The 26,588-nt window shown below is 37.4% G+C and overlaps 1 protein-coding gene across 2 annotated transcripts in view; it reads left to right on the top strand.

Annotated features, from left to right (window-relative positions):
* Nucleotides 1–26,588, top strand: part of LOC118744159 (transcription-associated protein 1) — a 95,988-nt gene that overhangs the window by 33,113 nt on the left and 36,287 nt on the right. For both annotated transcript variants that reach the window (XM_036476949.1, XM_036476948.1), the window contains exons 8-11: nucleotides 21,999–22,095; nucleotides 22,166–22,312; nucleotides 22,374–22,580; nucleotides 22,650–23,267. In XM_036476949.1, coding sequence (XP_036332842.1) covers nucleotides 21,999–22,095; nucleotides 22,166–22,312; nucleotides 22,374–22,580; nucleotides 22,650–23,267 — 1,069 coding nt within the window. The remainder of the gene's footprint in view (nucleotides 1–21,998; nucleotides 22,096–22,165; nucleotides 22,313–22,373; nucleotides 22,581–22,649; nucleotides 23,268–26,588) is intronic.

The following is a 26,588-nucleotide window of genomic DNA, read 5'->3' as shown; positions in this document are numbered from 1 at the left end:
CGGATAGCATTGACAAAGAATAGCCGTGCAGAGCTGAGATAATTGTAGGTAGGAACAGTCAAGTCCTTTACTCGAGTGGATTTGGGGAACATTAATCTTTCATATAGATATTTGGGTGCCTTATCTGTCATGAGACGAAAAAGGAATACACAATTTCTAGCTTTAAGATATTCAGAAATTTCGCAGCCAAGTAGGCGCGTTCTCCAAGCGGAAATATGTTCATATCTTGCTAGCCCAAACACATAGCGCGTGATCTGGTTAAATACTACATCTATTTTCGTAAAATCGTCTGCGGTATTCGCCATCGCCAAAGCGTAAAGGACCATAAATTTTTCGCAGAATCTTTCTCTCAAAAACTCAAAGCGCCGCTTCATCAGAAAATTTCATTGTCCATGCCTCCGCCCCATACACCAGCAGGGCATGATGAGTGACTTATAAGAGTGTGATCTTTGTACGACGAGAGAGGACTTTGCTTCTAAATTGCCTACTCAGTCCAAAGTAGCACTTGCTAGCAAGAGTGATACTCCGTTGGATTTCAAGGCTGACATTATTATTGGTGTTAATGCTGGTTCCCAAATAAACGAAGACGTCTACTTTTTCAAACTTGTAACTTTTATTTTTTACTTTTTATTTACTTTTTTTTTAGAACAGGAAGCATCGAAAGCCTAAACCCCAAACCAGTCAGTGTGAGATTTTAGCCCACTAAACCTCCTACCGTCTATGTACCAATCCCTCCGGTACCACCGTCAAGTATTTCGTCGGGAGGAAACTAGTAACTAACAACAGTGACGTGTGTGCCGAGATGCGTATGCTCTGACTGTTTGTGTGATGACAGGAGATACTTCGTTTTGTCCTCGTTCTCTATCTTACCCCGAGAAGACAGAACAGACGTAGCCCTTATTTTTACCGATAATATCGATGTCGTCGGCATATGCCAGCAATTGTACGCCCTTGTAAAATTCTGCGGCTCTTATCTTCTCCGACATCAGATTAAAGAAATCACACGGAAGGGAGTCACCTTGTCTGAAACCTCGTTTGGTATCAAACGGCTCGGAGAGGTCCTTCCCAAATCTGACGGAGCTGATGGTATTGCTCAACGTCATTTTACACAGCTGTATTAGTTTCGCGATTCGGATACCAAATTCATATATCGAGGCATAAAGACAACGTATTTCGTGCTGTCGAAAGCAGCTTTGAAAACCACAAATAGGTGGTGTGTGTCAATCCTATTCTCGCGGATCTTTTCCAAGATTTGGCCTGTGAATACCTGATCTATAGTGGATATACCAGGTCTAAAGCCACACTGATTAGGCCCAATCAGTTCGTTAACGGCGGGCTTCAGTCTTTCACATAATACACTCGATAAGACCTTGTAACCTATGCTGATCCCGCGATAGTTGGCGCGAATGGCGGGTTCGCTTTCTTGAGCACACGTACTTGAATAGCTCGGCTGGCAGGCCATCAGCTCAAGCAGCTTTGTTGTTTTTCAACCGTGTAATTACTATTCGTACCTCCTCATAGTCAGGCGGTGGGACATCGACTTCATCGTCATCGACTGGGGGCTCGGGTTCGTCTTCTCCACTACTTTCAGTGCTGCTGCCATTCAATTTGAAAGTGTTCCCTATGAAACCTTCAGTAAGTCGCTAACTCTTCGCTCTTCGCGCTCTCGTATTTCGGCCTCTCTCTTCTAAATTCGGCAAATACGTTTCGCTTCCCTCTTTAGTTCCCTATAACGGTCCCACATGGCTCGCGTTGCGCCCGATCGCAGCGTTGCCCTGTAGGCGGCATCTTTTTCCTCTGCAGCTTCTCATCGTACCAGTTGCTCTTTCGGGCTCGCTGAAGTTCGACTATTTCTTCGGTGGCGATACTCAATGAGCGGGAAATGTGGTTGTACTGCTCGCGTATGTCGGTTTGTTGAAGAGTGCTCTCAGAGAGCTGGTGCGTGAGTGGAATGGCGAATAAACTGGCCGTGTGCTGTGATTGGAACATTTCGAAGTTAAGCTTTCCTTGCATTGTTGGGCGCACATATTTTGGTGCACAGTGTCGGGTGCGTATCTTGGCTTGGTCCGAGTCGATGTTTGGCCCTCGCAGTGTACGTACGTCTAAAACACTGGAAACATGCCTTCCGTCTATCATAACATGATTGATTTGGTTTCTCGTTTTTCGATCTGAAGACGGCTGTCTTCTAGCTCGGTGGACATTTTTATGCTGGGACCTAGCATTACATATTACCATGTTCCGGTCCCCGGCAAAGTCGATCAGCCTCAGGCCGTTATCGGACGTTTCGTCGTGGAGGATTTTTATATTGTGTCGGGGTCAGCGCTCATATGTTCTCTCTAAGCGCTCATAGAATAGATCCTTGGACGCCTCGTCCTTCTCTTCCGTCGGAGCATGGGCGCAGATGATCGAGTATCATATGTATATCACTCCCATGATTCAATAATTAAAGGTTTGCTCACTAGTGACATTCGAGTTTTGACACTCACTTACAAATGGTTGCACACACACACGCACCCAAAGACAGCGCCTTCCCTGCAAACCATTTTTTCAGAGTATTCTGCATTGTAAAGAAATTTTAAAGAATTCGTTATGATTTAATTCGATTTTTTGCCGAATTTTCTAAAATGAAATAAATTACGCACACTTCCATTCTTATACGAAATTTCGGAAGAAAATCTGTGAAGCAACGAAAATAATGCTGCTATGTGAAGAATATCTTTCAGAATTTTTCCCGAATTTTCTTTATTTTTCGTACAGAAATTTCTTTACGAGTTCGTGTCAACCACTTCTTATAATTTTCTTTGAAAATTCGTAAAAAAATCGTTACAGAAATGAGATACCTAACGATTTCCTTAAGATTTCGGGAACTTTGGTTTTCAGGGTTGCTAAGGGATCCGATTTTGTCAAGAGGGAGCGAGAAAACTGTTTTCTGAGCAAATATTTTTTTAGGTAGACGGGCCAGAAATCTATGTTCATCTTAATGGACTTCAAAATAGCAGTCAGCATAAAGGCCATAAAGTCAATATTAATGACAAACAAAATGGAAAACTGCAGCCGGATTCCAATTTTCGCCATTGCTAAAACTCCATGGCCAAAAAATACTAAATTAATTTTATCAAATTTTAGCGGTTTCTCCATTCTCTCTTCAAAAGGCATCTCCATTTTTTAATAATTTTTCGGCAGATTTTACAAAATGAACCGGATAAAGTGAGTGAACTGTTTTGACAGCTCATATAGCTAAAATTGCAATTCCAGCGCATATGGCATCGCTCCATTTTTGGCTTAAACCAAGGCGAATACATATAAGGTGGTATCGATTCAACAAATACAACAATTACTTGTATTTTGTTTTTGCTTTTAGCGGGCCATTGTCAAATTTCAGCTATTCTTCCCCGAATGAAAAAGGGCGACAGAAAATACAAACACTCTCACGTTTTCACTCACTCGCTAACGAAATACAAAATTTTGACAATCAAACGCTACTCACAGCTGATGAAACAACACCACCTTATATAAATTCGCCTTGGCTTAAACAATTTAAAAACTGGCCACGAGAAAAAATTGTTTCTAAAAAATGTATCAACAAATCACAACTAATTTTCTATTGTAGTTCGTTTAAACTACCCAACTATATAGAAAAAACTTTGTAATTAAACAGGTAAATGGAAAATAGCAGCGAAAGAGTGGCAAAAGAACGAAAATTTATGCTGGCACCCATTAGCGTACACAAGGGGTGGGTTTTGGGGTTCAAACCCCCCCCCCCCCCAAAAGCTAATAACCTCAAATACAATCTGTATCTTAAAGCTAAGAATCCAGCTCTCAAGGAAATTATAAGAAATATTTATTATAATTTCTGTTGCTTGAAAAAGCGCTTTGCTTTTGCTCTTGCTTTGCTTTTGCTTTGCATCTCTATCGAAAACCAGAAATCGAAAAAATAAACATAGAAGTGCAAAAATTCATGGAATCAATAAATTTATTTTTACTGACTCTTTTTTAAAATTTTTTATTAGGTACTTTTGAAAGTTGAGCGTATCTTGAGTTTATAGAACTTTTTATTAAACAAGTAGTTTTTAAGGAAAGAACACAACCGACTTCAATTCTCATATTCAAATTTTGGGGTACCGTTAACTTCTTCATGATCCAATCATCGGATCTCTAAAACAAATTACGGGACCAACCTTGAGGTACTATCTTTCTAATAAAAAAAGGATTATTGAAAACGGTTCACGTGGCCCAAAGTTATGTATTCCGGCGAGATAATAACCTCCCTTTTTTTTGAAGTCGGTTAAAAGCGTTTGAGTTCTGTTAATCTGTAAATAAAGTGCAGTTTATGAATTTTAAAAAGTTTATTTATTTATTACATACTGTACATAAAACTTGCATAAATTTATTTTAAAGAGTGTATTATCTGAAGCAAATTTTCAGTATTTTCCGGTGATATATCTTCAGAAATATAAAACCCCCCCCTAAAATATATTCCTGGGTGCGCCCCTGCTGCACCATGATTCAATAATAGAAAGGTTTTGTAATAAAACAGTCTTCTCGCTCCCACACATAAAATTGGCTCCTTTACTTGTGCAGAATGTTGCTCACTCTACAGTTTGCATTGCGTGATTTTAACTGGGATGGAGACTACAATCTCCTCCCTTACACTAGTCGTCTAAAGCTCATAAATTTGCCTACACTTGCAAGTCGTAGAGAAATGCTAGGTATAAATATTTATCGTAAAATTAAATACAGGCTTGATCAATAGCCCGGCTTTTCTGGCTGAGGTAAACTTTAATGTTCCCTCTCGAGTGTCAAGACACTTTCGACTTCTGTTTTTGAAGCCATGCAAAACTAATTTTGAATTAAACGTATCATTGGCCCCTATTATGAGTTGCATTCGATCTTCGACTGTGGTCGAAAGTGCTGATCGAACGAATTTTCATTTGGTATTATTGCGCTCTTTCGATGAAGAATAGCGCTATTGTGAATTTCGCTCGTTTAGGTTGTTCACAATAGTATATTTTTCACCGCTGAGAAGCTTTGTTTACAAATCGAGCAAACTAAATATACTATTGTGAACAACCTAAACGAGCGAAATTCACAATAGCGCTATTCTTCATCGAATGAGCGCCATAATACCAAATGAAAATTCGTTCGCTGAGCACTTTCGACCACAGTCGAAAATCGAATGCAACTCATAATAGGGGCCACTATCTTTAGCATATCTAATCAGCTGATGATTTTGATTCTGTAGCTGAATAGTTTTAGATCTCGACACTTACAGGTCTATTCTGCACGTTACCGAAGATTTTGTGACCGGAAAATTTTATTACCAAAAAATGTTACCACTTCTTGTCACCGCGATTCTAGGTACGTTGGTAATGCAGTGAAAATATTCAGCAATTCAGCTATGAAGATTTGTGGAAATTCCTGTATTGCATATTTCACGGGGCAATATTTTGTTACCAGCTTATGAGATGGTAACCAAATTTACCGGTTACAAGAGAGCACAGAATGCGAAAAAGGTTTAAAAATTGACAGACACTTTAATTACCGGTTACAAAATTTATGTTACCAGCGCAGAATAGACCTGTTAACAAACTCCTGTTCCCACGGCTCGGCAGTTCCGTACGTCATGCGTACTGCGCTCCTCGTGTTGGAGGGTAAAACCGTTGGGATCAATTAATAAAAACCAAAATCTCTTCATACTAAATATTCGTTGGCATCACCTTCGATAGCGTAATTTTCTGGAACAATTCTAGAATAGCGACCGTTTAGCTATAAAATAACCAAAAACGCGGATTGATAGAACTTTTTATGCTGATTTCAACGATACCAAATAGATTTGGCGTAGGTAAAAATAAATAAGATTATTTGCTTTGTTTATTTAAATTTTTTATTATCACTAAATTCTTAAAACCCGAAAGTAGACCATGATAAAATATGTATATCGAATAAAAGATAATAAATTGTACTTGTATATAATATACATTTCTTTACCATTAATTATGCAGTTTTATTTCAAGAAAAAATAGCATTTGCTCCTTTTTTTTGTGATTTTATGTACATTAAATCATAAATTAATTATCTTTATGGTGACTAGTTTTTTTAATCGGTTATGTAGTTAATAATATATTTATATTTAAAAAATTAAAAAATTTAACTTTAACCTTCTAAAACGTCTTAATTTTTTTCTTGCACCAAATAATTTTGGCATGGTTGAAATAAGCGTAAAACGTTCTAATGATCAGCATTTTTCGTTTTTGAATAGCTAAACGGGCTGTATTCTAGATTTGTTCCAGGAAATGACGAATAACTTAAATTATGTATATTTTTACAAAATACCAAATATATTGTCAATTCACATAGAATTACCCTGCAGTGAAAAGCCCAGCCAGTTAGAAAAAATACTAGTTCATTAACTAGTATGTGCCTACCAGTTCGACAATTTCGAAGAACTTAGGCGATCAGCGACATCTCCCTTTGAATTGCCAAAGCCAAAAATAAAACGCAATTAATTGCTTTTTTTACAAATGTCGGCTGTGGCGTCACGTAAAGACTACTGGTTCTGGTTCTGAAAACGCAGGTTCGAGGCCGCTTGGAGGTGGTTAAGATGTTTAAAGTGAAATAAATGTAAGTAAAAATAATTTATTCAATTTATAAACAAATAACAAATTTGAAAATCTAATTGCATTGCAAAAAAACATTTAGGAAGAAATGCTTGTGCTATAAAAACAAAGAAATTAAACAAAAATATTTTTTTATTAAATTTAAAAATTACAATAAACAGCCTAAACAAAAAAATAAATTTATAAAAAATAAAAATAAAATAAAAAATAGAAAATAAAAAAGTTTCCTTGTGCCAGGATTTGAACCTGGGACCTCAGGCTTACCACGCGAGTGCTTTGCTCCCTCGGCCATTGTGACTGCTGCAGCGTCGGGAGCAAAAAGGCACACTTATGCTTTTCACGGGGCATGAATTGGCAGACTATCTCATCAACTGGTATGATGCTACTAGTATTTATACTAGTAGATGCTGATGCATAGCCTGAAAATTGACATCTCGTAGGACATCGTAATGTTAAAAATACCAGTCGCTAACACTGAAAAAGGATAGAACGTGAACTAGTTGAGCTGAAACGCAAACTGGTAGAATTCAAGTTCACAACTAGTAGCTTTCCCTGCAAGGTTATAATACACATTTCACTTTTAATTGTATACTTTGCGTACTTTTTTAGTACCTTTATACTACCGTTTTCGCAAAAGGCGATCAAATTCACCCCCTTTTTCCTACTACAAAAAGTACAAAAAAAAAAGTTGACAAAGGAGTGTCAAATTTGAGCTGTCACAAATTACATATTCTTGTATTATTGAATCATGTGCTTGTACAATATTTTAGGGAGCTTTATTGAAAAACGAAAAATGTAGATGGTTTCTTAAATCGATTAATTACACTACGTAACATAATGGAAAAAAAGTCGAAAAACTTGAAATGCCATATAGCGCATGGTGTGGGCCTGGTCGAGTAATGAAAAACGGTATAGTTGAAATTTCAAATATACCTTGAAAATCTTGACCAATGGTCAAAAAAAGGTTTTTGGAACGTTGCATTTTCTTTTTGCTTAAAATTTCAACGTTTTTGAACAAATTTTGAATTTTGATGTGTCATTGGAAAGAGAATAAAAATGCGTTCATACGGGATTTCGGAATAAAGATATGGCGTACTAACCTTAATTATTAAAAAAAAAAGTTTACAGATTTTTTTCGAAAGGTTTTGAAAGGTTTGTAGATATAAAACCGTCAATAACTGCAAACAAAATATGAAACTACATTTCAATTAGATTTGAATATGATGCTCCACAAATATATATGTTTTACATTGACTTTAAAAATCAACATTGAAAGTTGATAGATTTAATGAATATTTATTAAGAAGAGCAAAAAAAAATATTTATATCATTTTTTTGTACACACCGTCACATGTTTCTCTTTTCAGAGACCAGCAATAGTCCACTACAGGGATGAAAAGGTAGGTACAATTGTACCTTTTTCCGACGTTTGCTGACCCAAAGGTACATTAGGTACAATCACTAGATTTTAGATTAGATGAATTTTTATTGTTATTTTTTCTTTTTCCTTTACTGTGATAATATATTTACTTGTCGGCATGGGAAAAAGTGGTCAAAAGGAAGAAATTAACAAAATCATATTGTGTATTCTCTTAAACATTTTACATTGGATTTAGAATAACCACGACGACAAATCAACCCTTTACTTAGCTATCCTAAAATTCTTAACTCTTGTTGTATTTTTTATATTCGAAATTGGAATTAATTTCTGCCATAAAACGTCCTTCCCCCTAGACCGATGTACTCCCCTCTCGACTGACGGTGTGAAATCTACCTTTGCAATTGTTGGAATGCATTTTTTTTTTACCTATTGAAACCATAAAAGCTCTAGTTCCCCACATATGATAACATTTTTAACTTTTCTATTAATTTTATTCGCCCATACAGTCCTGGGTCTAAGATTTATTCAAATTTTCTGTAGTTGAGGGCCCTCAAATTGAGGCAATAGCTATTTGACCCATATTCGCTATTTGACTTCTGGAATGTATTTAAACTGCTTTCGAATATACTTACGGCAATTCCCATTATCTTCTCTAGACTTGCTGCAGCTATTAACGGGAATCGGATAAATCAGCAGACTTTTCCTGTTGTTTTATAAAATACTGGAAAAAAGTAAACTTCGCCAGAGTGTTTTTTGGTCTATTTCGCCAGAATTTTTCAGTAGTCAAAATTTTGCAAAAATAAAAATTCTCCGATTCCCATTAGACTATACTCTGGATGTAGATATAAACTCAGTTAAAAAAAAGCTAATCAAGTTTATTAAAAAACTTCTTATGAATACTGTAACTTTTTTTAGGTGCAGTCTGTCTCATTTAGGTGCATTTATTTTATGATATTAGATACAATCTGAAATTTAAATTTTTCATCCGTGGTCTACTAGCATGCTCAATTTATTTTTACCCTCAAATCTTTTCTCTACTGCATCCATGCCCTTAAGCATCCTCTCACCTTGTTCGTCACTTAACTGAGCCAAGTTCTTAGGAAAATAACTTAAATGTGAATGTAGAAAATGAATTTTAATTGATATATTATACCCCATTTCAGAATATGCTTGAAGAAACTCGTTAAAATTTTGGGTTAGGCAAATAAAGCTGTCCCATGCTCTTTTTTCAACTGGACTTAATTTATGGGTCGATTACGGATAGCAACGCAACCACGGTTCGAAAATTTGTATTACGAATGGCAACTATCGTAAGTTGCTGTAGAGTTATCGATAATCGAAATTTGACAGTGCCACAATCAGCAAGCGGCTGTAAACAAGCTGCGCAAGTAAAATTAAATTATTAAAATAAAGAGTTTTAAAAGACAGCAATAAAGCTAAGTTCATCACAATTATGTGTTTAAGAGGAAGAGAAAAGCGGCCTCAATCAGGCGACATTTAAAGGATAATTCCAATCCTCTAGAGCTACCGCGTGCACTGTAAGCAAAAGTTAATGCTTTCAAGGTTTTTCTTTTATTATCGTTTTGTGTTCATTTTCAAAGCATATTGAGGACTTCCAAAAGGAGCTGTAGTATAATTGGTTAATAAACAGATGAACGAACCTCTTCGTTCAACTTCAATACCTCTGCTCATAAAAGCTTACGCACATCCTCGATTTTTCGCAGAAGGAAGTGCCACAGCAATGACTTCAGTTTGGAAAACTTGGTGTGTGGATAGTTTTAAAAGAGTTGCTTTAGTTGATAAAGGAAAAAATTTGCAATCAGTGTACGCTTTCGTTTCGCCATAGGGCGTACTCCACGGGAACTTAAATTTAAAGTTATTGTTTTATTTTTAAATTATTCTGTAAAAGTAAACTGTATTGCAAAATGTTAATAATAATAATTAATGTTAATAATAATTAAATTATTAAAAAGTAAAATATATGACACTTCAATTTTCGCTCCTAAATACGCTCCAAAAACATTCCCAGCAACCACAAAAATGTTGTCGCCTGCAAATACACTTTGTAGCAACTGCAGTTGTCAGTTGAAAGTTGCTAGTTGCCATCTGTAATATCGTTTTGGCAACTAGCAACGAAAGTGAAGTTCGATTGCTATCGATAATTGACCCATTAGATGCAAAATGTTCGTTTTTCATTACCTTGCGAATAAGTTTGTATTGTGTATCGAAAAATTTCACAACTAAGAACACATTCTACACTTTCCAATAACTTACAGAATAATTGTGAAATAAAACCATCAGAAACAGCAATTGTAAAAGTTTTCAAAGTTGATTTCTGAAGTTAAAGTTAATCGTATATATACTGTAGCTTTACAATAGGTATATTCGCGTATTCTTCCAGCAGAAAACTCAACAGCAACATTCAAATGAACTTTTATCAGTTCTCTCTCAAATAGAGAAATGTTTGCAAAAGTACGCGAACGCAAAACCAGCAAAAACTTACAAGTTTTTACTACAGCTGATCGACATTTCCTTTACATACTAAAGCATAAAACGGAAAACCATAAAAATAATTTAAATTAAAAGCTTGTCTGATGCAATTTGCTAAGTAAGTTATTGAGTATTTGCTTTCTACCGAAACATTTGCAGTTATAATAAGTTATTTTAGTTTTTTCTTGCTGGCAAATCGCTGCGGAAATTTTTTTCAGCAGAAACTAGCAGCTTCTCATCAAAATTAAATTCCAGTTTGGTCTCTCAATTTCCCCTACTATGCTGGATTTTTGTGTACGCGAATAGCAAAACTATCAAAAACTATCAATACGCGAACGCACTTATTTGTGAACAGAAAAACGTTTCAAACTGATTAAATCGACAAAAAAAAACGGTAAAAATGTGCATTTTGTTTTAATATTTAAGGTAAGTACGTCGTCTTGTTAAATCGACATCCAGTAAACTACAAACCGTTATACCATGATTCAATAATGCAAGGTTCGATAAACTGACAGTTGTCTCTTTCCCACCGCTCCCTTAGCAGTGGCACCGTGTTGCTTCTTTGCAAATTTACTTGGGAACCGTGTAGCTTTGGTGGGAAATAGAAGTATCAGCTTTTGTGCAATATGTTTATTTGTATATGCATATGAAGCATATTTAACTGATGAAAACATAAACTGTTTTTAAATTGGATGTTTACATCGATCTCATAGTAGTTTTATTTTAATTTTGAGTCTGCAGTTTTTATACGGCTAAATAACACAAAAATTGCGTAATTCACGTAGATATATTAACATTTCGTACAATATTTCGTTTAAAATGCTAGATTTCCTGCAAATACATTAGAATTTACAAAAGGAATTTCACTACTATTTGCCTTCTTTGGTTACTTTTCTGCTACCATTTTCGCAGCAATGTATTTCATTCCTCCCCTTTCCCCATCCTTCGTAAATGCAACCTTTTGTAAGGGAGTGTCAAACCGCGGCTGTCAATAATTATCTAACCTTGTATTATTGAATCATGCCATTATACCATGTTCTGACCGACAACGAAAACACTTTGAAAACGCGTTTTGGGATTGTGGGCTGAAGGCTGTTCACAACGGCTGTTAGTGTTTTCGTTGACATTTCTTACATCCTCTGATTACAGTACTTTACTACACAAAAACAAAACCAAAATGCTTTTCCCTCATTTTCTTTTCATTAGCAACCTCTTACTTTCATTCTTATTTTACTTTTGCCAGCCAATCAACAATAAATCCGAAATGGCGTATTAAAGATGATAAAATATTACTTCCACTTCGATAAATAATCGAAAAAAAACTAGTGAAGACACCGATTAGAATGAGTGGAACGTGAGTTTTCAAGTAGTTTTCAGCGAAAACTGGTTTTCGTTTGACAGATTTTACATGGACGAAAACACATGTTTTAAGTCGAAAACCAGTTTTAGCAACGAAAACATGTTGTCGATGTCGGTCAGTACATGGTATTACAAGCGTCTTTTTATTTGCTTTCCAATGATATATCAAGATTCATAATTGGTTTAGAAATGTTGAAATTATAAGCAAAAAGAAAATGTAACACTCGAAAAACAATTTTCTGACCATAGGTCAAGATTTTGAGAGTATATTTGAAATTTATGTATGTATGCACTGACCACTGCTAACTCCTGAAAGGGGTACGGATTTTATTGCACTTTTTGCGAAGGCGGTTTTGTGTGCGAATATTACTTATTCATTACTACGTAATAAAATGTTAAACTTTGCCGCATAAACCCAAAGTTAATTTTTTATTTGCAAATAACTAAGTCACATAAATAAGTATTGATAAGTGGTATTATTTGCAAATAAGCATAAGACGTTGTCATTCTGAAGTTTATTTTCTTTTTCGATGGTCATCTCATTGTGTTTTTATAAACTTATAACATAGTATATATTTCTATTATTTATCACCAGGGAACGGATTTTTAGGACCTAAAAACCTATAAAAAAGGCAAAATAAAATAACGAAAATAAGGCTGGAAAAGGCAAAATAAAATAGCAAAAAAGGCAGGAAAAGGCACCAGGTATTGCAAAAAAGGCAAAACAAAATAGCGAAAAAGGCAGGAAAAGGCACTAGGTATTTGCAAAAAAAGCAAAATAAGGCACTAAAAAAAGACAGAAAATACGAAGAACAATCAAAAAATACATTTATTTTAGAAATGTTTATATTACAAGTAAAAAGAAAAACTATGAACTAGTCTCATTATATGAAAAATTTGTACTTTGAATCTTTGACTATTTTATCCTTTCGAGTTTCTAATTCATAAAACTTAAATCTGTATAGTTGTAGTAACATTGAACCACAAGATGCATTTTGAAATTTTCTCGCAGCATTTTCATTTGATTTTCGCGAAGAAAAGCCTTGAATGTACTAAATGTGCGCTCGACGTAAGTTGATACAAGTAGAGGCCAATTTAAATATGGAACGTTTGAAACGTTCATATTAGAGCTCACGATTTTGTTCGGACATTTTCAAACAGTCCGGGTATATGAGCAACGAGTACTCGCACACTTGTTCAATACTCAATACTCGAAAATTTTCGAGCATGAGCTCGAGCAATTCGAGTTTTCTCGAGTAATTTGAGCAATGCTTTTTTGCTTTTGTTGACTTTTTTGTCAGTACTTTTTTTAAGTTTTACCATGATACAATAATTTTTAAAAGGTAGTTTCACTTCTTCTTATCCGCCATGTTAGCTATTTGACAGAAAACGTGTTTCGTATTTTTTGTTGTACCAAATTTAAAAAAAAAAAAAATTATAATTTTCGAATATTTTTAAATATTTTTCTTCATAAAAAGTTAACTGCTGCTTTCGTGGATATTGCAACACACGGAATAGGTGTAAGGATGCAGCTATAAGAGCCACCGCATACCACAGAGTTTATCGGCCGCCTATTTAAATAAAAGGGCTCGCTTGAAATATGTACATGAAGATGTATGGAGGTGCGCACACTACACCAGCTTAATCGCTCCGACCAATAAGTTGTGGTGCAATGGAAAGACTAGCGAGCCCATCTCGATCGGCGGCCGATAAAGTCCGTGGTGTGCGATGGATCTAATCCATTATAAACAAGAAATATTGCCGTTATATTTTCATTTTTATGGGGGAAACTTTCCATTATGGCCGTTCGTTAAAGGTCGGTGGGCGAAGGGGGAGTGGGCGTGGCACTTCCAACCGACCTTTTTGGAGAGGGCATGAACCGCCATTGACAAAAATGCAACCCCCGACCACCTAGGCCCCCTATGGTTCCCTACGGACCCCTTAGAAAAATGGCCAAAAATCGGAATTTTTACTTGCGTCCACAGTATTTTTGCGTAGAATTCCTTTCTGCGTAGGCGGCCTTCGGCCGCGCTTAGGGATTATAACCCTTATTATGTAGAATTCTCCTTTCTGTGTGATGTAACCTTGGGAAAGGATGAGGTAACTAGAATTCCCTTTCTGTGTGGTAAACCTGGGGCTGCCGCCCAGTGATGTCTATTTTGGTTACTGGGTGTTTTATAAAAATGTCTTGTATATAAAAATGTGTATATAAAAATGTATTGTGCAAATGAATATTTAACATATTTCAAGCGAATAAACGCAAATGAAAATTGTGCTTTTTGGCAATTTTTCTAAGGGGTCCCTAGGGAACCATAGGGGACCTAGGTGGTCGGGGGTTGCATTTTTGTCAATGGCGGTTCATTCCCTCTCCAAAAAGGTGGGTTAGAGGTACCACGCCCACTTACCATTCGCCCACTGCCCCTTTAACGAACGGCCATAAAGGAAAGCCAACCCTTTTTATGATTTTTATTCATGTGATTAGCAGTGGCAAAAATGTATGTATTAAATACGTATATTTATATTTAAAATTAAGTGATCAGTTATGAAACATATAAATCTTTACATGTTCTGTTAAAAAATATCTAAAATAACAAGCGAAAATCCCCAAGTTCTATATCGTAGCAGTGGCCACATTGCGTGTTTGTCACAGACACGGTTTATCTCAAAAATTTTGAAGTGAAACTACCTTCTAAAAATTATTGTATCATGATGGTGCATTTACATGGTATGAAGCCATATGAACTGTTGATACGCTAAAATAGAGGGACTACATGTTCTAATGAGGAATTCAATGATATCGAGTGGGATGCATATAATAAATTTTTTCATATGAAAAGTTATGGGGAGATACTGTAAACATACTGTTGTGATACGGTTAAGCATATGAAATTATAGCAAGTTGAATTTTCATACATCTTCCCATAAAAAGTTTAACAGATGCAGAGATACCAAGGGGGGTTTTTCCCATTTTGATGCCTTTTTAATATAAAAACCCACCGAAAAGGAGGAAAGCGGCAACTCCGCCATTCACATACATGTCAAAAGTATGAATTTTAAAAATTAAAAACAATAAACAAACAAATTCAGAACAAAGAAATTCTTTGTACTAGAACTTTTTAAATTGAAGCCACTCACGTTTAGTGGACAATAAAAATACGAAGAACTATGATAACAAACTTACAAAAAGGCATTACAGAACACTTTAATGAGCTTTATATCACGTTTTAGTAAAAATAAGCCTATATTTTCCAAGCTGGCAAAGAAATGAAAATTTGTATTTTTGTTTACACAAAGACTTGCCAAATATACATATAAGTCAAAATTATACATGATTCAATAATTAGAGGTTTGCTCATTATTGACATTAGACTTTTGACACTCCCTTAGCTGCCTTACAAAAGCTTTGCACACACACACGAACCCACACACAGTGCTTTGCTAAGGGAGCCGATTTTGTCAAGAGGGAGCGAGAAAACTGCTTTTTGAGCAAACCTTTTATTATTGAATCATGACATGGTGTAATAATAACAAGGTGTTGTCAGTAACTTAACCTCACTATTTCGGCAGGTCTATTCCGGTCACGCATTTTAAGGTACTAGAAAAGGTACTAATTATTTACTACCTTTAATCCGTTGGTGCATACTACTTAAATTAAATGTAGAAAAATGTATAATTACAGGCTTATAAGCCTTAATATATGTTTGTATCGGCAGCTCCCCACAGCTTGGACATATGTTGTAACTTTAAAAAAGTAAAAGCCGTAAAGTAAGGCAATTTCCTATAAGACTGTAAATGATTTTCTAAATAGATTAAAACACATAAATATCGCTAATATAAGCGAATTCCTAATTTAACCATGCAGCCAATCTATTCTAGTGTATCAGTAGTTCATTTGGCTCAATATAATGGCAATGCTGCAAAAGTTATTTAATATAAAAAAGCGCCTTTCCATACGATTTCTGGGTACGTTTTTTTCCATTGATAACCACGATATCTTTTATTTTTCTACTTTTTGAGGACAAAAACTATACAAATCCAGCAATTTTAAATATTAATATTGTTCTGAAAACACCAAGTTCTTTGAAAATCGCGGTAAAACGAATTACTGAAATGGAGTATTTTAGATACTATTTCCCAACGAATAGTAGTATAAAAATTAAGATCGGCAGCACTGAAAATAAGCATGCCGATCTTGTCAAAATCACAACAAACACGTCGCTACTGACAACACCTTGTTATTATTCCACCATGGAATCATGAAAATTATAGAAGGCATGTATACTTCTCCCTTTCATTTTTTCATACAGTTTATCGCTAGCTTAGAGTGAAAAGTTGCTAAGTCCACTTTTTATGAAAACTCATATTTTGATATTGGAGGCTAGAGAAATTGAATACGCATCGTTTCGAAAATTATAAAGGTACTTGTTTTACTTTTTCCTCTTAATAAGCAATAAAAGGAAAATTTGCTAAGTCCAAAAGAAGCACCACAAATCCGATAAGGCCAAAATAATACGACATCTTTTAATAAATATCGAATCCTTCTGATTCTTATGGAGTTTTGCTTTGCTTTAAACGCGCAAAATGTCTGATTCAAAGTCTTGCGAAATAGTTAAAGAAAATGGCTATAGAAAGATTTTTTCCTCTCCTGTAAAATTTTTAAAATGGGACTTAGCAACTTTTCTTTCTAAGCTAGCGTTATGCTTTTTCTGGCTTTTACAAAAATGCAGGGATACCGCACTTATTTCGGTACAATATGATCGTAATGTATTTTCAATTCGAAATCAAACAAAAACATCCCACGAAAATGTTTGCGATTTTAGAGTGTTAGTGAATATTTGCAAACTACTGCAAACAATAGAGTGCCATATCTTACAAAGTTCAGAGTATTAACGAAACAAACAAGCATTTTATGGCTTCATGTTTCCTTCAAACCGCATTGCTATTTTTTCTAACTTTTCCTTTTGTTTAGCGCTGTAACCTATTAAGTTATATCTTTTAATTTATACATGTGAACTATTTTCAATGAGCATTTTTTCATTTGCTCCAGAATTTTGAGTACATTTTCTTATAGTACCTCTCATTCTTTTTTATCTTACATATATACACTCCGATGTTCGGGATAGTATTTTGAATATACCAGAAATATATGTAAAAGTAGTGGCGGCTGCTGTAGAGCATTACGCAGAGCCTGAGTTCAAGCCCAGTTTTTCTAATAGTGGTCGCCCCTCTGTTGGTAATAGTAAACCTCCGAGTGTATTCTGTCATGGAAACAACTTCTCATTAAAATACAATTGCCGTTCGGAGTCGGCGTAAAACTGTCCTTTACTTTGTGTGACAAAATCACGCACGCCGCATATCGGAGGAGAAGCTAGGCCAAACACTAACATATTGTTCAAGCGATATACATATTCGTCGTTTAAAGTACAAAAGCGCGTATCGTGGTTCTGCAAAACCTCGGAACTGAAATTTGTGCCAAAAAAGATATTTGGGCACCGGAAGCTCCTGACATCAAGCCCTTAGCGATTTATAATAAAATATCGATACCTAGATATAAGGAGAGAAGATTATTAAGTTTAAAAGAGAGATCCGTTTTTAATTAGGACAAGTTTCATTCTCTCCTATAAAATTTAGGCAACCTCACACACGAGGTTTTGCATTTTCTTGATGCTCGGTTTTGTACTTTAAACGACGATATCTAGAAGTATTGCATACATATTTTGGTGTCTTTTCAAGTATAAAATCCACTGAGAAACGGAAGAAAACGGCATCCCTATGATTTCAACTTATGCCAAACGTTTCGTAAACAAGCAATTCTGAACAAAAAACTGTTTTTCCACAAAGATGTTTAAATGGAAGCATTACAAATATGGAAAAATAGCAATCCACAAGGCTTTATTGGCAGTAGGTCCTTTTTAAAGCACAGTTAAAAAAATAAGCTTCTAGTTTCGAAGCTAGCACAAAATAAAATTTTTTTATTTGTTGTTTACAAAAAAAATATTGTCTAGTATACAAGTCAAAATTGTTAAATATATATGGCTTTCATTCATTTCTTCATAGAGTTGGTGCTTCTTTTATAGGAAAATTAATACGGCTTATGAACAGATTCATACCATGTAAATGCGCCATGAGTTTTACAAATTATACATATAGTACAGTGCCAAGATCGTAACATGCATTCAGGTACCTATTAAACTAATATTTTAATAAAAGGTCCTCGCTAAATCAGCCATTGGCAAAATTACCACTATCGTCCATTGGCGGTATGGCCCCTTGTGCTGGCCACAAAGTAAATCTATTTTCTGATTTCTTCTTGTTCTAATGGCAAGTAGTGGTAGTTCGCATTCTTTATGCGTATAATACATTTTCTGGTCAGTGGCTTTTGAACGCGCATCAAAAAAGTAACCCTGGTCGGTCCAGCACATAATTGCAGTGGTCAAATTGTCAATGGGCGATTTGGCCAGGACCCTTATGCAGCACGCCACTTAATGCTACTCACATCATATCTGTAATGTTTGATAATTAATTAATTTTGTGCAAGCGCCACTGAAGAACCGTGGCGTTGCCGCAAGAACAATTAAAAAATTGCTGCATATGTATATTGCATTGTGCCAGAGCACAATTTCTAAAGGCATAGCGCCACACCCAACATTTACCAAGATTCAATAATAAAAGGTTTGCTCAAAAAGCAGTTTTCTCGTTCCCTCTTGACAAAATCGGCTCCCTTAGCAAAGCACTGTGTGTGGGTTCGTGTGTGTGTGCAAAGCTTTTGTAAGGCAGCTAAGGGAGTGTCAAAAGTCGAATGTCAATAATGAGCAAACCTTTAATTATTGAATCATGAACATTTATGACGATACATTTGTATTTAATATTAATTATTTATTTGGTATTGGTTTGGAAAGCAGCTGCTGATAAATAAAATTGACAATTTTTATTTTGTTGATCAAAATGTTCAAAAGCTCGAAAATTTTGATCAAATATTTGAGCAGTTGAACAATGAACGAGTTTCGAGCGAGTATCGAGCTACTCGCATTGCTCGATACCCGGGTATCTAGAGCTCATATTATTAGGAATAAGGGCGTTTTCCTCGCCCTTTACAATTTTATCCACACCCCTTAAGGCGCTGGCCCAATGCAGGCTTGCTTTGGGTGCCTTGCTGACTTTAGTTTGCTTTGATTTAGTTTGAAAACTTGTTTGGCCGAATGGCGGCTTGAAACGCTGTCAAAGTAACCAGCTCTCTGGTTGAAAAATCAATATCTGTTCCCTTAACATTAATTATTGTTTTCCTAGAAAACTCTAGAAGATGTATCAAAAACTTTCAGATTTATTTTTAAATTAATGCGAAATAATGTTTGTATTTAAAAAAACTGGCAGTAATGACACATACATATGTATATCTACAGTTACTAAAAAAACTATAACTTAAAAAAGCAATTTACTTGAAGAAGAGCTATAAGAAGTTTTTTCCTCTCGTGTAAAATTTGTAAAAGTGAGCTTTGCAATTTTTTACTATAATATAACGATATGTTATATATGATTTCGAATTACTTTTTTTTTAAATTAAGTAAGCAAATTTTTGTTTGAATTTATGTATTTTGAACAGGAACATGCCTCTTTGTCAAAAGCCTACAAAACGCTTTCAAATAAAACATTTGTCTATTTAAAACTTTGAGGCGCTTAAAGCAAGTGAAGAAAAGCTGCCATTTGGCCAGCCTTTTTACATTTCAGTATGTTCCAAATAATTTTTGACACTTCTCGGAGCGAAGCAAGCAAAGCAAGCCTGCATTGGGCCAGTACCTTTATTGTCTCCAAGCTTACGTTAGCTGAGAAAACGGCTTTGAATTTTTCAAACACCAATTTGGCAAGAGGTCCCTGTGCTTCTATAAGCCGGATGGGCATGTGTATATTTTTTATTCTTAAAAAAAAAATTGTAAATGCTATAATCACTTTTTTAAAGGTAGAAAAGGCAAAAAAAGGCAAATATCTTAAAAAAGGCAAAAAAAAGGGCAAATATCTTAAAAAAGAAAACAAAAACGCAACATCAAATGTGTATATATGGAATCAGGGAAAGCTAAATCGTGGACATTCTTAATCGAATATACTCTATCTCTTTAGCAGAAAAAAAGGCAATTTCCATAAAATCCGTTCCCTGTTTATCACCATTGAAATGCAAACAAATTTTGACAGCGTCTGTTGCTGCCCGGCATCACTTGCGGCCGGATAAAGTACTAAAATTTAATTCAGAACGAAAAATGACACTGAAGATGGCACAACGCCGAAACCGGTTTGTCTGCAAACCAAACTTGACAAGGGATGACGGAAATTCGTTCCAAAATAAATCATCTTACCACCCTGTCGGAAAAATCAACCAACACCAACATACTAAAATTTAGGCTAGGCAATTTTTAGCGACAGGGAGGAAAGAATTGCAATTTTTGGAGATCGCCAAAAAGCCAGATAAAATTTTAGCTTTAGCATTTAAGCGATAGCGAAAGTTTGAATCGGGCTGCTGTTCGAGACTATGTAGTAAAATTAAACAATTATTTTTTGGCATAGCAGCTTCGTATTTTACACTTAAGTTTAAAAAAGAAAAAAAGAAATACTTTTTGCTAGTTATAAAAAAGAGCAAATTTTAGGGTCCGTACATTCCACACCAATTATAAACCCTAATTGACACTCCTTCGGAAACATCCAAGTATTAAATACATACATATTTCCGAAAGTCGCCTAACTTTCTGATTCAATTTACGGGCGTTCTTCCTATCTCTCAGTATTTCAAGCTCTTCGCACTTCCGTATTTCGACCTCTCTTATTACCGTTAATGGGTCTCGATTCCCTCTTCAGCTCCCTATATCGTTACCACGTAGCTCGCGTTGCGGAGCGTGATCATGTAGGCGGCATCGTTTTTATCTGCAGTGATGTGACCTTCCTTATCGTACTAGTTGTTCTATCGGGATCGCTGAAATCCGGCGGCAGTACGTTATGACCTACAAAATAAGGTTCCACTGTTCGTATATGTCAGTTTGTTGAATGATGATCTCAGGGAGCAATTCTGTGAGGCCAGTATGCTGGCGGTCTTTTGTGGCTGCAGCATTTCGACATAGAGTATTCTTTACGTTGACAGACCGGCATTTTTACTGCACAGAGGCGTGCGGGTACCTTGGTTGCAGGAAGTTAGTGTTCCGAAACGATGGAAGGGTTAAATCTTTCATCTCGCTCCTATTCAGCTCGTTTAATTCGATCAGATTTTTCAAACGAATTCATATAAGGTGGTATCCAAGGCGAATACATATAAGCTGGTATCGATTCAACAAATACAACAATTACCTGTATTTTGTTTTTGCTTTTAGCTGGTGATTGTCAAATTTCAGCTATTCTTCTCCGAATGAAAAAGGGCGACAGAAAATGCAAACACTCTCACGTTTTCACTCACTCACTAGCAAAATATAAAATTTTGACAATCAAACGCTACACACAGCTGATTAAACAACACCACCTTATATAAGTTGCGATCCCGTACGAGTCCGGACTAGTCAGAAATAATCAGAATCAGTCAGATTTTACTGGAAATCGATCCCGTACTCGGTTCTCTGACTATTGAGAGGACAAAAAAGAGAGTAAATACGGTTCTCTCTCTGTCAGAAGTTACCAGTTTTAGTCCGAGAATTTTTTGCTGGTAAATTCTGGTAAATGTGTCAAACGATCAGCTGTAGTGTGTTTGGCAACCAAATTGTAAACAAAAGAAAAGTGCACTCTGCTAATTCATGTTGAATAGTATTTAATTACTTGTTTAAGTAGATTCTAATGAATTTGAAAGTATTTTTGGTTATTTACCTGTGTGAGCTGAGTGTGTTTACATACAAATAAGCAAAAATGTATAACCAAAATTTGGAGGTTATGTTGAAGTTGACAGAAGTTACCATTTTTTACTAGAAAGCGATCCCGTACTTTTCAATGTTACTCTCTCGCTTTGAGCGAATTTTTATTTTTTGACAGTTTTACTAGTCCGAGTCCGAGGAATACGGGAGTGCACCTATAAATTCGCCTTGAGCTTTTTGTATTTCCAATGACAATTTGTTAAATACAATTTGAAATCGATTTGAAAATTTAAGTGATTTCTCAAATGGGGTATGCCATTTCTCATTTTTCAATAGGAAGAACCAAATTTCTGTACCGGCTGCGAATTTGTCACCAAGTTCTTCAAGTACCCAAAGTACCAACGGGTTTAACGACTTTAAAGATGGAGGTGGTGTAAGTATAAATTTTAAATATTAAATTATTTTTGAAAATAAAAATCACTCAATTTGTATTACTATTAAAGGAAAATGGTTCGACGGATCAAGCCATGAAAATGAGTCTCATTGGAAATCAATGGTTATGCCCTGCCAATATAGTAGAGTATCGAGGTTTAGTAAAAACTTTGGTTGGCGGTGCTAAAACAATAACATGGGGATTCATAAGCTCCAAAGTAAGATCAATAAAGGTTTATGTATTTTTCGCCGCTTACAAAATTCCTTTACTTTATTAAGCCCGTGTTTGCCGATGTTGTTAAAACCAATCAGGAAAAATTATTTGACTCTAGTGAGCTGAAAATATATATTGATTTAGTTTATTGGGCAATGGAAGCTTTGGATATATACACAATAAGTACGGCTAATACCAACCAGCAGAGGTCATCAAATCAAGGACCAAGAACAAAGGAAGAGAAAGAAGTTCTGGAGCACTTTAGTGGCATTGTAATAAATTGGAAAATACGTATGAGAATGTAAAAATATATTATTTTGGTGCATATTTAATATTTTCAGTTTCTAATGATGCATCCACAAAACTTCCAAGAAGTTTTCGCCACTACCATTGACTTTATGGTTGAAAGGATTTCTAAAAATTCATCGCTTCAAGTCGTGGCAAATTCATTCCTCGCGAACCCAACTACTTCGCCTCTTTTTGCGACTGTGCTCGTTGAATATTTGCTAGGGAAAATGGATGAAATGGGTTCAAATATCGAACGCTCAAATTTATACTTGCGATTGTTTAAATTAGTATTTGGAAGTGTTAGTTTATTTCCAGTAGAAAATGAACAGATGCTACGTCCACATTTACATAACATCGTCAATAGATCAATGGAACTGGCTCTGACAGCTGAAGAGCCATATAACTATTTTCTGCTCCTACGTGCGTTATTTAGATCGATTGGCGGAGGAAGCCATGACTTATTATATCAAGAGTTTCTCCCGTTACTGCCGAATTTATTAGAAGGCTTGAATCGTTTACAGAGTGGCTTTCACAAACAGCATATGAAAGATCTCTTCGTTGAGCTCTGTTTGACTGTACCTGTCCGGTTGTCCTCTCTTTTGCCATATCTACCGATGCTTATGGATCCTTTAGTTTCTGCTCTCAATGGATCGTCAACTTTAATAAGTCAGGTAATATTAATACGCTAATTTAAATCATAAGCTTTAAAATGCCCCCAGCCCTTCAAAAATGCATATTAACCATATATATAATACTTCTATATTGGCAGTAAGAGCTAGTACCATCCGAAAACATTACAGCACAGATATATTAATAAACACGTACGAAAGAAAAGGAACACGTCTTCTTCTTTTTTGGCGCTGTAACCGCCTAAGCGATTTTGGCCGAGTTCAGCAAAGCACGCCAGTCGTTTCTCCTCTGTGCCAACTGACGCCAATTGGAAACGCCAAGTGAAGCCAAGTCCTTCTCCACCTGATCTTTCCATCGCAGTGGGGGCCTCCCTCTTCCTCTGCTACCACCAGCGGGTTCCGAGTCGAATACTTTCAGAGCTGGAGCGTCGGTGTCCATTCGAACGACATGACCAAGCCAGCGGAGCCGCTGTATTTTAATTCGCTGCACTATGTCCATATCGTTGTAAAGCTCATACAGCTCATCGTTCCATCGTCTGCGGTACTCGCGGTCGCCAACGCGTAAAGGCCCGTAAATCTTCCGCAAAATCTTTCTCTCAAACACTCCAAGAGCCGCCTCTGCGCCATATACCAGCACGGGCATGATGAATGACTTATAGAGCGTGGTTTTCGTACGTCGAGAGGACTTTACTCCTGAATTGCCTACTCAGTCCAAAGTAGCACTTGTTGGCAAGGAAAAAGAACACATACGTTTATAAATAAACCAGGACACAACACATACACAAAAACGGCACTCACGTACACAATAATTCACGAAAACGGTACTGGACTGTCTTGCTTTGATTTCGGAGTGCTTACACATTGAGAAGTTAGCTTACTGCCAGTATAGAAGTATTACATATATGATATTAACGACATTCGAGACTACTTCCACCTACACAGACTCCCGTCCTGTGAATGCGATCATAAGGGTCCAATCACTACCTGTAGACGATATTGGGCTTCGATTGCCGAGGGACCCGCGCGACTCTTGTCCAGTTACGGTCTGGATACTGTAGTCGCCTCAACTCTCATCTGCCTTGAATCGATCCTGATATACTAAATGACTGTCCAGCTCCCCCACCCAACTCAACTAATACCCCTATCCCTCTGGTCCGACCCGTCGCAACGGCACATTTCCTGAAAGGCTATCCGATCTAGGGAGGGCTAAGTAAACCGCTACAACAATAGCATCGAATTCAAATTAGTTGTTGTTGTTGTAGCGGCTACAACAACCCCGCCCAGATCGGTTGGTATCTCAGTCGTTGTCGTCAAGTTCCACTAACGGCAACCCTAGGAAGCGTGCAGCTTCTGTGGGATCTGTCCACAGGGACAAGGCCGTTAGGGTTGTCGGGTTTTCCGGGCATGCGAAGAGATGGTTCGAGTCATGTGGGGTCTCTCCGCATGCCGGACATTCGTTCGGCACATCCTCATTCAGCCTACTCAAGTAGGAGTTTAACCTGCTGCAGTAGCCGGAGCGAAGTTGAGCGAGTGTAGTGCGTGTCTCCCGAGGCAGATGAAGCTCTGTCTCGTCAATGTCCGGGGGTGGTATGCCTAGAACGGCATTCACAGGTGTAGAGTCTACATAACTCGAGACTGAGTCCCTGTGAATGCCGCTCAGGGCCTGTCTGTACGCTGTCGGGTCCAGAGGTTGCTTAATGAACCTCTGGACTTCGTCCGTCAGTTCATATAGATGCCTCCTGACGTGCCTAGGCGAGGGCTCCTCTGCAAGCAGCTGTCTGTTTGGGTTGCCACTTCTGTGGCTCCCGATCAGGAACTGCTTGCAGAGCATTATGTAGTGCTCCTTAACTGGGAGCATTTGCGCCTCGCCGTGCAAGTGGTGTTCTGGCGACATCAGGAGGCATCCCGTCGCTGTCCTAAGTGCCGTATTTTGTACCGTCTGTAGCTTCGTCCACTGCGTCCTACTAGTCCCTGGCGACCACACTGGCGCTGCGTAGTTCAAAACCGGCCGGCCTATTGCCTTGTATGTTGCCAGCAACGTTTCTTTGTCTTTGCCCCAAGTACTGCCGGCTAGCGACTTGAGGACCTTGTTGCGGCTCTGTACTTTATTGACAATAGCGGTTGAGTGCGCAGAGAAGGAGAGCAGGCTGTCGAATGTTACTCCGAGTATTTTGGGGTTATTCACCGTCGGAATTGGTGTGTCATCGACGTGAATCCCCAGCGGTAGCCTGACCTCCTTCGTCCAGGTTGTGAACAGGGTCGCGGAGGATTTCGTAGGGGAGAGGGCTAGACACTTTGCAGTGAAGAAGCGAGAAAGTTCGGAGAGATAGCCGTTTACTTTCAAACACAGGTCATCAATTCCATTCCCAGTCGCCATGATCGAGCAGTCGTCGGCATAGGAGATAATCGAGACTCCCTCTGGTGGTTGAGGGAGCTTTGAAATATAAAAGTTAAACAGTAGCGGGGAAAGGACACCACCCTGAGGAACCCCCTGTTTTATTTTTCGCTGCGTACTCGTTTTGTCTCTAAATGTTACCGACGAATGTCGACCACTCAGATAATTTGCCGGCCACCGTTTGAGCCTCTGTGGGAGAGAGGAGGCCTCTATATCTTCTAGCAGCGTGGAATGGCAGACGGTGTCAAACGCCTTTGACAAGTCCAACGCTACTAGAATCGTTCTCTCACTGGGACGGTTGCGGTTAAGGCCACGAGTTATCTGAGTGTTTATGGCGTTAAGTGCTGTTGTTGTGCTGTGCACTTTACGGAAACCATGCTGATGCTTCGCTGGGGTCAGGTGGTTTGTGAAGTACGGGAGTAGCAAGGCCTCGAGTGTCTTCGCTACCGGGGAAAGGAGTGTAATCGGACGATACGAATCTCCTTTGTTGGCGGGTTTCCCCGGTTTGAGCAGTGGGACCACTCTCCCCACCTTCCAGATGTCTGGGATGATGAGAGTGGCCATTGACAGGTTGAGGACCTCCGTTAGATACGCTACCCCCGCAGGACCCAAATTTTTCAGCATCAGCATGCATATTCCGTCGGGACCCATGGCTTTGGAGGCTTTCGCCTTCCCGATGGCCACCTGAACTTCACCGCAAGTGAAAGCAAGGGGGGCACAATTTGTTGGCAGTTTGTGCAGCCTTCTGGTCACTCGACGCTTGGCTTTGTCTACCGGAGGATGCAGTATGAACTGCCGGCTAAAATAGCTCGCGCATCGCTCCGGGTCCGACGAAGCATGGTCGCCGAAGGAAATTTCGACTCTGTCGTCGTGCTTCGTCGGATTAGACAATGACCTCACGGTTGACCAAAGCTTGCTCACACCAGAGGTGAAATTACAAGTCTTCAGGTGCTCCTCCCACTTCTTCC

The sequence above is a fragment of the Rhagoletis pomonella genome, unplaced genomic scaffold (assembly GCF_013731165.1).
Source record: "Rhagoletis pomonella isolate Grant_MI unplaced genomic scaffold, Rhpom_1.0 Rhpom_scaffold_00008, whole genome shotgun sequence".
Classification (NCBI taxonomy): domain Eukaryota; kingdom Metazoa; phylum Arthropoda; class Insecta; order Diptera; family Tephritidae; genus Rhagoletis; species Rhagoletis pomonella.
The sequence above is the reverse complement of the archived record's forward strand: the minus strand, read 5'-3'. Positions and strand labels throughout refer to the sequence as shown.